Source organism: Primulina huaijiensis, chromosome 14, assembly GCF_012295235.1.
Source record: "Primulina huaijiensis isolate GDHJ02 chromosome 14, ASM1229523v2, whole genome shotgun sequence".
Lineage (NCBI taxonomy): Eukaryota > Viridiplantae > Streptophyta > Magnoliopsida > Lamiales > Gesneriaceae > Primulina > Primulina huaijiensis.
The window spans coordinates 15016671-15028558 of NC_133319.1; the positions used below are offsets into that span (position 1 = coordinate 15016671).

At 35.6% G+C, this 11888-nt stretch overlaps 2 protein-coding genes across 2 annotated transcripts; one reads left to right on the forward strand and one right to left on the reverse strand.

Annotated features, from left to right (window-relative positions):
• Positions 1–4295: 4295 nt before the first annotated feature.
• LOC140956821 (pectinesterase 4-like) lies at positions 4296–6428 on the reverse strand. The gene is made up of 2 exons (XM_073413696.1): positions 5238–6428; positions 4296–5146 (listed from the first exon to the last, which is right to left on the reverse strand). Exons 1-2 carry the CDS (start codon positions 6232–6234, stop codon positions 4443–4445), a joined length of 1701 nt encoding a protein of 566 aa, XP_073269797.1. The 5' UTR covers positions 6235–6428; the 3' UTR covers positions 4296–4442.
• A 4618-nt stretch (positions 6429–11046) lies between these two features.
• On the forward strand, positions 11047–11854 carry LOC140957486 (ubiquitin-ribosomal protein eS31 fusion protein-like). Its single transcript, XM_073414774.1, has one exon. The coding sequence runs from the start codon at positions 11114–11116 to the stop codon at positions 11582–11584; it is 471 nt and encodes a 156-aa protein (XP_073270875.1). The 5' UTR covers positions 11047–11113; the 3' UTR covers positions 11585–11854.
• Positions 11855–11888: the final 34 nt, after the last annotated feature.

Genomic DNA, 11888 nt, shown 5'->3' on the forward strand with positions numbered 1-11888 from the left:
CTATCTTGATAAAATTCCGTTTATGCGTATATATTCCTATACATGATTTTTATTTTTTAGTATCATAATTCCTTATCTTGAAGATATTTATCTTGTAGTATACATCTAAATCCATATCTAAAATCTTCAAAATTTATATATATTTATCTAGTTTGAATTTCGAACTCCTTGGGAGCACAATCTCATGAAAACTTAAAGATTTACTCGGGACAAAATCTCGACATTATCCAGTACAACTTTGAATTTAGAAATATTAAAAGTTGTAAATACATTTATTATTGGAGATTCTCGGTTAGTTTTCAAACAGATTTCAGGAGAATATAAGTGTTTAAGCTTCGCATTGGAGCTTTACTTTACTACTGCCTCGCAACTTATTGATGATTTTGAGGATGTATCTTTTCAGCATGTGTCAAGGCAAGATAATTGGGCAATTGAGCTTTCATCTTCTGAACGAACAATATGTTGTATTATTTTCTGATTTGGATCAAATCGATAATTTTCTTCATCGCCCTACTGTTAATCAGAGCATGTTTTTATCTTGGTTCGAAGCAAATAAAAAATATCTCAAGGCAAGAGAATTAACATATGCCCAATTTCCAAAGAAATTTTTTTGGAAGCAAGGTACACGTGAATGGGCTCCCAGGAAACATGGATTTTCAATTGGACATATTTTTTTTGTTCCACCAGGATGTGTGGATCTGTACCATCTAATATGTCTATTGAACGTCAAACGTGGTGCCACGTGTTATGAAGATATATCTTTTGTTAATGGTGTCCAGTATTCGTCCTTCCGCGATGCTTGTTATGGGTTAGGATTGTTAAACGATGACAAATAGTACATTGATGGTATTGTTGAGTCAAGTGAATGAGCTTCAGCACAATCAATGAAAGTTCTTTTAGCTACCCTATTGTCATCAGATTGCATTAGCCGATCTGAAATGGTTTGGGAGTCTTGTTGGGCATATTTATCAGATGATATTTTGTACAGACAACATGCCTTGCTGAAACATCAAGGTAACCAACAAGTAATAATATGACTTTTGTTTTTACATGTTTTTATATTTTTTAAAATGTTATTGCTTCTTTTATAGAATTGCAATTAAACAATTACAAAATTAGAAATTATTTATTGGTGGAGATTGAGAAGATTTTGCAAACTTCAGGACAGATTTTACTTATTTTCTATCAATGTCATTTGAAAAACCGTCGCAAATAAAATTAGCGACGGATTTATGAAAAACTGTCGCTAATTAGCGATGGTTTATTAAACCGTCCCTAAAATTAGCGACAGTTTGCCATAAAGTGTCCGTCGCTAATTTTAGCGACGGTTTTTTCATGATTTCCGTCGCTAATATTTTCAGCAAAATAAAAAAAATTATTTTTAATAATTTAACAAATCTAAAAAAAACTTACAATTTCACTATGCTAACAATATTCATGAACTTAACTAACACTTAAAAATTTACCAAAAATTAAAGCGAAAAAATTTACCCTAAATCGAAACTAAATCGTGTAAGAGAAAAAAATTTTAAGTGTTGTGAAGTGATAAAATCGTGTAAGTGAGAAAAATTTTAAGTGTTGTGAAGTGATGTGGAGGAAAATAGACCGAAAGTGCGGATATTTATAGACAATTTGCGACGATTTTTACTTAAACATCGCTAATAGTGACGTTAATTGCAAAACCGTCGCATATTTTAAATTTGCGACGGTTTTAACATTAGCGACGATTTCAGAAAAACCGTCGCTAATTTAAAACATGCGACGGTTTTACTTAAAATCGTTGCTATATATAGAGACAAATTATACACCGTCACTAAATTTAGCGACGGATTTAAGCAAAACCGTCGTTATTTTTAAATTAGCGACGGTGTTGCTGAAACCGTCGCTAAAACCGGAAAGCGTCGCAATTTTAGCGACGGTTTCAGCAAAACCATCGCTAAATATGGTAACAGTTTTTCCAAACCGTTGTTATTTGTCCAAAAAACACGCTAATCGACAACGGTTTTAGAAAAACATTTTCGATTGTCCAAAAAAACACACTCAAAGACAACGGTTCTACCCTAAAAAACGTTAGAACCGTTGTCTTTGACCCTAAAAAACGCTCAAAGACAACGGTTTTATAGAACCGTTGTCATTGACCCTAAAAACCGTTGTCTTTGACCCCCCAAAATACAACGGTTTTTATAAAACCATTGTCTTTTGCTTAAAAAAAGCACATACGAAAACCGTTGTTAAAAAACATACGACAACGGTTTTAATAAAAACCGTTGTCGTATGTGCGTTGTTGATTTGGTTTTTTCTTCTAGTGAATATTTTCAGTCTTCTTGAAACAGATTAATAAAGATGAGTTGCAATTTGATAGAAGAGTTTTCTTAGAAGAATATGATTGTCTCCTAAAAAAATTAAACAGTGACCAACATCATGTGTATGACACGATAATGACTGCAATTAATTCAAACTAGGGTGGAGTGTTTTTGTATACGGTTACAGAAGAACCGGAAAAATATTTGTATGGAAGACTCTATAGGTAGCCTTAAGATCGAAGAGAGAAATTGTGTTAAACATGGCATCCGGTGGTATTGCATCTCTTCTTCTTCTTGGTGGAAGAACTGAACATTCCCACTTTGCAATTCCCTTCAATCATAACGAACACTCAACATGCAATATCAAACAAGGGAGTCCTCTCACAGAACTTATTGTGAAATTCGAACTTAACATATGGGATGAGGCTCCAATGATGAAATTTTTTTTTTTTTTGAATCACTAGACAGAAGCATACGCGACATAATGAGATGAAAATCCTTCACGCTTTCACTTTTCTTATGGAGGTAAAACAGTTGTATTTGGCAGAGATTTTCGACAGATTTTCCCTGTTATTCCAAAGGGTAGTAGGCATGACATTGTTCATGCCATTATTAATTCGTCATATCTATGAAAACACTGCACAATTTTGAGATTGATTAAGAATATTCATCTTTATAATTTGGTCTCTAATGAAGAAGGTGATGAAAATAGGAGATTTTCGGATTGATTTGCAAATATAGGATACAGAAAAATTAAAGAACCAAATGACAATTGATATTCCAGATGAATTGTTGCTTAAAAACTTAAAAGACCCTATCACAACAATCGTCGAGAGTACATATCAGTTGTTTGGTAGCACAATAAGTTATACATCATACTTCTTGCAGAAAGCTATATTGACACTGACTCTTGATATTGCTCAGTCCATAAATGAATACATCATATCACTAAACAATTCGGATGGAATGTTGTAATTAAGTTTTGATTCAGTGTACCATTTAGAGAAAAATATTGATATGTTGCACGATGTGCATATTCCAGAATTATTAAATGGAATTAGATGTTCTGGAGTTCCGAACCACGAGCTAAATTTGAAGGTTGACACTCTTGTCTTGTTTTTGTTGAACATAGATCATTTTCTTGGATTATGGAATGGTACTAGATTGATTATCACGAAGCTTGGAAACCATGTTTTGAAAGGAAATTTTTTTACTGGAAATAATGTTTGTCATAAAGTGCTTATTACAAAAATGTTTTTAATTCTATCTTATCCGAAACTTCCTTTCAAGTTCCAATGAATATAATACGGTTCCCAAAAATTGTTTCATGTGCAATGACAATTAACAAAAGTCAGGGACAATCATTATCACATGTGAGGCTTTTTTTTGAGAAAACCTGTATTCAGTCATGAACTAGTTGTATGTCATTATATCAAGAGTTACGAATCCCAAGAGTCTTAAAATTTTTATAAGTGATTATGACGACAACTAAAGAAACTAAACACAAGTATTGTATTTAAGGAAATTTTTCAAAATTTATAATAACACTCTTTCACAATATTTTTTTAGTCATTGTTGTTTTAGATTTTGTGTTTAGGTTTTAATTACAAACTTAAATTCTCATACTCTTCAATTTTTTATAGGTATATACATAATACAATCCGTGCATCGCAATGTGAAATACTAATATAATATAATTCGAAGCCAGTCTGATTTCCTTATTTAAAATCTTCTTGATCGAACGTATTTTTAGTATTTTCTTTAATTATCTCATCAATAACTTTAGTGCGTCTCTTTCAAACTCAATATATAAAAAATCATGTACGTGAAGTGAATTTTTGTGAGGACTGGATTATTCGTGATTATTAACGAACGTACATTAATTAATATTTAGGTGTATAGAGCATATTGATTCCTTTTACGTACCATTGCAAGATTAGATAATATATTAGTGCAAATTAATTATATTGTATAATTATATTTTGCATCGTAGATAGATTTTTAAAAGAAACAGTTTCATAACAGATGATGATCCTAGGAACAATACAAAGCTAGCTATCTCAAGTAATCAATGTTCAAATATTGATCTGGATTGAGGTCGAGTTTGCAAAGCTAGGCGTGTGGATTTTGAATGGATCATTACAGGCCAAGTTGGTGAGGGATGTGAGCCTGTTTTAGCCACTGCGCACCCTGAAGGAACGCCGCTACGGTGTACCTGGTGGCCTCCTGTGGGCTGAGGACCTTGAAATGCTTGAACATCCTGCTTCTTCCGGCAGTGTTGGCGCCAGGGCCACGGTTTGCAAACTCGTAGTATTGGCAAGTGTTGTGATAGAAGTAATGGGGGTCGGTTGTGCTCCATGGCATCCAGCCCTCGGGGCGGATCAGGTCTCCCAGTTCACTTTGCATCACCACTGTCAAAGCTTGTGCCTTCCATGGACGGCCCAGGTATGTGGGGATTTTGAACCTGACGGGGAACAGTTCCTTCTCTGGAACAATCCTGCAGTTCTGGAGGACCAACCCGTTGCTTCCTCTGGCGACCTCTTTCCCATCGGCTGTGACGGTGTTGAATTGATTGGCATTTGGTCTCCTCACCACGATCAAGCTGTTTTGGATCACAGCATCGCCCATCCCGAAAATGAAGTCGATGGTGCCAGAGATGACGCAGTCGCGGTAGAACTGTCGGGAAGTGTGATAGTACAGTGTATCTTGGTATCCCTCGATGTGGCAGTCGAATATGGCTGACATGTCACCGTTTATACGAAGAGCAACGGCCTGGTGCCCATCAGGACCAGCGGTGTTACGGAACGTCAATCTCCGGGCAATGAATCCAGGTGCGTTGTTAGCTGCATATATACAGAGAGAACATTGATATTAATTATTGTTACTAGATAACAAACAGGAGTTGGAGTATCTGCATGCATGCATTAAACTTACAGAATGTGGCAGTGTTCATTGTTCCTATCTTCATGATTCCAAAGTTTCTTTTCCCAGTGATGATGGTCTTTCCAGGGCCATCTCCATAGAGGAAGATATTGGGCTTGCTCTTGTCAATAACAATGAATTCGTCATAGATTCCGGTCTTCACATAGATGATGAATCTACCCTTATAGTTCTTGGGATATGCATTGATGGCACTGGCAACGGTCCTAAATTGTCCACTGCCATCTTTGGCAACAACTACGTTTGGCCTGATGTGTCCTCCCCGCTGTGCTCTCAACAGCCTACGGTCGGAAGTGTCAAACCAGCTTGGGTAACTGTTCGATCCCATTAATCGACGAGCGTTGGGCCTGAGATTGATCGGAACATTGAAGGCCTTCAAAACTTCGGAGAGCTCAGCAACAATGTTGATAGCATTGTCAGTGAGCTGAGTGGCATTGATCATGCCATTCTCGATTGCCGATTTGTACTCGGGCTTCTCGATTTGGTCCATGCACGAGGACTGGAGGGCGTATACAGATGTCATCCAGCTCCTTAGCTCGTCCGCACGATCCTGGAGCGTGTGCATATCACTATCCCCCACCATGGAATATGATGCCTGTAGAGTGTCAATGGCCTGATCTAGCAACTCCTTGCAATCCTCGACGGCCATGTGGTTGTAGGGATCCGTTTCGTTGTTGACAACGGTTTTACTAGTGACCTCGAAGGATTTCTGGACTTCCTCCAGAGTGGCCTGAATGGCTGCCATGACGTAGTCCTTGGGGGTGGCGGTCTCATTCCTGGCGACAGGTCCCAGGGTGCGGGTGCAAGCATCCTTGTAACTCGTGGGAGCGCAGATGGAGTCGATGGCCTTCATAGAGGCAGACGGGGCCTTCCCGCTTTCATTGTTGGCAGAGTTTTCGCTGCTTCGCACCACCGCTACGACACCAATGACAGCCCCCACCACTAGGATCAGGGACACCACTGAAATCCCTACTTTCTTCCCAGCTCCCATTTTTTCCCTTGTTAATGAATCAATAAACCAATCCTATATAATCTATCTATTTTTCTTTTTCTCTTCGAAATTACTATGTATACACGAGACTAGCGAGCAAGCAAACTATAGCTTGCCCGGGATATATAATCTGTATATATATCCCCTTATTGATCGATGTTTATTCTTCAGAAGATAAGTAAATGTAACGATTGAGGATATATTGTCGAGGAATTTTGGGTTTTTATAGAATAGGAAGTAGATATATAATTTGAGTGTGAGTGTTAATGTTTCATGGCTTGCCTTAATTTGAGCCTAACATGATTACATACGTATGGTCTCAAAAAGGTCAAATGGTTGGCATTAATGGAAACATCGTCTATAATCGAAGGTAATGCACATTTCTTGCTCCAACACACAACTTATGATTCTCAGTTATTCATTTCTTACCTCAAATTTCCACTACTCCAATTACTTACAAATTAAATCGATAATTTTCTTTATTAATTACTATTATATGTTATTAATTTAATTACTTTTCAGATTATATGCACACGCATTTGTTTATAGAAATTAATGTATATTTTATACACTAGCTTATCCAAATTCCACGCATGCAACAATAATAGAGATTTTGTTTTGTGTTTTTGTCTTAGTAAGAGAAGTTTGGTTTTTGTATCATGCATGTTATGGTTAATGTATATAATACNTAAACTTAAATAGACACACACTATTTAGATATTTTTATCTAGAAGATTATAATGTAGAACCAAAATACATCATGTACGTGTTAGAGTATGCACCCAACGAGTCAATATGTAGTTTGAGTGTTATTGACTCTTATGTAAAAAAATCATTATTTGAATAATATTTTATGGTTTTATCCAATTATGATATTTATTTTATCTGTATACGCATGCAAGCTGCATAAATAAAATCCTTGAATATATTATAGGTACCATGAGATCTGCCTCTTAACATAAGATCACGAAACTTATTAGGATGCGTACCATATATTCTATACAGGTTCTTAGTATATTTAGCCGCCTAAGATAAGGATAAATGTCGCTTGAGCTTGAAAATAGCATCTATGATATCTATGATGTAAATGTCATGTTTTATTGGTAAGAGTATAGAGATGTTCATTCATACAGATGAGTGATAATTTGATGATTCACTAAACAACCATCTCTCGGACTTTCAAAGTGGTTATCACTTATCGAGTGCAAAAGTCTGTAGTTATCATTGTACATCATTGGTCTTTTGACCCAGGACAACGTGAAAACTCAACTTACTATCATATACTTTGATCTGTTTACCGACTCCATTGAGGGTCATCAGTGTGGGAGTACCGTTTTCTCGCACTCGAGGCTCAGCGAAAGTTTCAAATTTTTTTTCGACGTTCAAAATGCTCCTTAGGCGTCGTATCAATTAAAAAATTCATAAGTTGTTTAGAATTGTTACCTTTACATATTTAACAATGGACACCAAACCAGTCCGAGATTTGCGGAGTTTGTCCTTCTTGTATATCTATTCGAACGGATCTCTCTCATTTGATTGTCAAATTAAATCCACGATCGGATACTTCGTTTTTTTTTTGGATCGCACTAGAGATTTCAAACAATTTATGTGTTAAGACTAGGACACTTGAATTTCAGAACTCCGGAGGTGGTGAAGCGGCAACGGGCGGTAGCGGTGGAAGCTCTCTCGGCAAATTTTTCTTCTGAATACTTGAGTTGGCCGAAACTTTTGTGAGGGAGGAGATGAGAGTTTTTGTGTATTGTGTTATGTTTGTCTAGTTATCAATCTTTGATAACATATTTATTAAAATACACAAGTCCTACCTTACTAGGATTCCTAATCCTAGTGTCCTTAGTGCTCTTAATTTTCCTTAATTAAATTCTCATATAATTATATCATGTCTTAATCAACTCTTGATATATATAAAATACACAAGTCCTACATTACTAGGATTCCTAATCCTAGTGTCCTTAGGGCTCTTAATTTTCATTAGTTAANATGTATATATATATATATATGCATGCATGCAAATTTACTAAATGCATAGACATATTATTTAAAATTAAATAATCATTTATTAATTTTTTTATCAGCTTATTAGTTAATTAACTCTAGACCTCTCTATAATATTTTATGAAAATTTTGTACATATTAGAAGTCATTAATACTAATAATATTATTTAATTAATAAATTTCAAATTCACTAAATAAATAATTGTGAACTCATTATAATCTCAATAGACGATCAGATGTATCAATGATACAAATCTTGTTCATATAATGAAAATTGAAAATTTTAAAAATCAAAATTTCCAGTGATCCATTTTTGGTAGCTGATAGTTTTGTGAATTTCTTCACTAAAACAGGCAGCTCAACTCTCCTTACTAATCAGCACTTGACAACTTCCATCATATGAAATCAACTTATAAATACCTTTATCAGCAATATGCTTGATCTCCATCAAACTGCAGTCGCAAAATCAAACTCTTTAAACTTGACTATCTCAATGGTAACATATAGTCCAATACTTGTATGACCTTCAATGGTTCATGGATACAGCTAACTGTGGGTTCACAACTTTTTGTGATTCATAACATATACTCTTATTCGGGCTGACCTTAATTAGCCTCGTTCTTCACATTAACTCATTGATCAAGAATGTCAAAACTCAGGTCTGATTGCACTCACCAGATCAAGGTAAGAACGTATAGTAACATCGCCTTATGATTCCTTAGGTATCATTGATAGTGTTTGAAAGAACCTTAAGTTATGGTTAGCGTACAGTACGGTCCCTCCAACTCATATATCCCGATTGAATCTGCAACAATTGGTATGTTTAGTGTTGCATATGAATTCGATAACGATGTGATGTATCTTTGAGTAATAATAGTCACATGATATGTGCAACTGAGGAAACACCTTTCCAAAATATACATCTCACTCTGGACGTATTTCAAAACTACACCAAATCTTACCACATGAGATGTTTTCATACAATTTAAAAATATAATTTAATTAGAAAAACAAAATTTACCAAAAAATTCTAGTTTGATTTAGTTCATTCAAGAAATTCGTGTACATCTTTTAACCACTTAGCTAATTGAGCTACATTAGTACATGGATTAGTTATTATGGAATAAGAGATAGGAAATCATTTGGCTTGAAACGCAGTTTGTGCATCAAATGTCAACAAATTTGTTTTTGAGCATGGATTATTTGAATTTGATTGATATATACAAATTTGATACGTTTTCTACTCACTGTGCTCATTTTTGTGACACTCATTTATTGAATATAATATGTTTCATGATATTAGTGTCACTTTATTAATAAACACAAAAATGAGCACGATTGATGAACAATATATATATAAATAAAAACATTGGTCTAAACATTGATCTTGTTGACTATAACATAAAAATTTTGAAGTGGACTTTACGTAATTGGCCCATATTTAATTTTCTCAAAGCCCAACCATTTAGCAGAAACCCTACATGCTGTTCAAAAAAAGACGTACATTCCTGCGCACTCCCCCTCAGAAACCAAGGCTTTCGGCGAGATGCAGATCTTTGTGAAAACCCTAACGGGGAAAACGATAACCCTCGAGGTGGAATNTTTAAAAATCAAAATTTCCAGTGATCCATTTTTGGTAGCTGATAGTTTTGTGAATTTCTTCACTAAAACAGGCAGCTCAACTCTCCTTACTAATCAGCACTTGACAACTTCCATCATATGAAATCAACTTATAAATACCTTTATCAGCAATATGCTTGATCTCCATCAAACTGCAGTCGCAAAATCAAACTCTTTAAACTTGACTATCTCAATGGTAACATATAGTCCAATACTTGTATGACCTTCAATGGTTCATGGATACAGCTAACTGTGGGTTCACAACTTTTTGTGATTCATAACATATACTCTTATTCGGGCTGACCTTAATTAGCCTCGTTCTTCACATTAACTCATTGATCAAGAATGTCAAAACTCAGGTCTGATTGCACTCACCAGATCAAGGTAAGAACGTATAGTAACATCGCCTTATGATTCCTTAGGTATCATTGATAGTGTTTGAAAGAACCTTAAGTTATGGTTAGCGTACAGTACGGTCCCTCCAACTCATATATCCCGATTGAATCTGCAACAATTGGTATGTTTAGTGTTGCATATGAATTCGATAACGATGTGATGTATCTTTGAGTAATAATAGTCACATGATATGTGCAACTGAGGAAACACCTTTCCAAAATATACATCTCACTCTGGACGTATTTCAAAACTACACCAAATCTTACCACATGAGATGTTTTCATACAATTTAAAAATATAATTTAATTAGAAAAACAAAATTTACCAAAAAATTCTAGTTTGATTTAGTTCATTCAAGAAATTCGTGTACATCTTTTAACCACTTAGCTAATTGAGCTACATTAGTACATGGATTAGTTATTATGGAATAAGAGATAGGAAATCATTTGGCTTGAAACGCAGTTTGTGCATCAAATGTCAACAAATTTGTTTTTGAGCATGGATTATTTGAATTTGATTGATATATACAAATTTGATACGTTTTCTACTCACTGTGCTCATTTTTGTGACACTCATTTATTGAATATAATATGTTTCATGATATTAGTGTCACTTTATTAATAAACACAAAAATGAACACGATTGATGAACAATATATATATAAATAAAAACATTGGTCTAAACATTGATCTTGTTGACTATAACATAAAAATTTTGAAGTGGACTTTACGTAATTGGCCCATATTTAATTTTCTCAAAGCCCAACCATTTAGCAGAAACCCTACATGCTGTTCAAAAAAAGACGTACATTCCTGCGCACTCCCCCTCAGAAACCAAGGCTTTCGGCGAGATGCAGATCTTTGTGAAAACCCTAACGGGGAAAACGATAACCCTCGAGGTGGAATCCTCGGACACTATCGAAAACGTCAAGGCGAAGATCCAAGACAAGGAGGGAATTCCGCCGGACCAGCAACGCCTCATCTTCGCCGGGAAGCAGCTCGAGGACGGCCGCACACTTGCCGACTACAACATCCAGAAGGAGTCCACCCTCCACCTCGTCCTCCGCCTGCGTGGTGGTGCAAAGAAGCGCAAGAAGAAGACCTACACCAAGCCGAAGAAGATCAAGCACAAGAAGAAGAAGGTCAAGCTCGCCGTTCTCCAGTTCTACAAGGTGGATGATTCGGGAAAGGTGCAGAGGCTGAGGAAGGAATGCCCCAACGCTGAATGCGGTGCCGGTACTTTCATGGCGAATCATTTTGACAGGCACTACTGTGGTAAGTGTGGACTAACTTACGTGTACAATAAGGCTGGCGGCGATTGATAATCGGATGTGAGGAAGCACTTTATTTCTATATCATTCGAATTGCGAGAAAGCACTTTATTTCTATATCATTCGAATTTTTGTTGGTGACAGTATCACTATTTTCCATAACTTTTTAATCAAAGTGTTTGATCTACGATTTAGGTATGTTCCCTTTGCGTTTCACTGATTGAGAGTTTTGGTTCTTATCATTTATAAACAATTTATGCCCTGAAAAATTCTGTGAAAGCTCAATCTTTTTGGAATAGGCGTGTTCTATTGTGGTGAATATATTATGTTGTTGGTTCTTTGGCTTCCATTTTAT

What these genes read in the sequence shown, in the direction of transcription:
- LOC140956821 (XM_073413696.1), bottom strand. Translation starts at nt 6,234, where the DNA reads ATGGGAGCTGGGAAGAAAGTAGGGATTTCAGTGGTGTCCCTGATCCTA. An exon ending in AATGAACACTGCCACATTCT is followed by an intron (nt 5,147 to 5,237) that starts GTAAGTTTAATG and finishes GTATATATGCAG; the next exon opens with CTAACAACGCACCTGGATTC.
- LOC140957486 (XM_073414774.1), top strand. Translation starts at nt 11,114, where the DNA reads ATGCAGATCTTTGTGAAAACCCTAACGGGGAAAACGATAACCCTCGAG.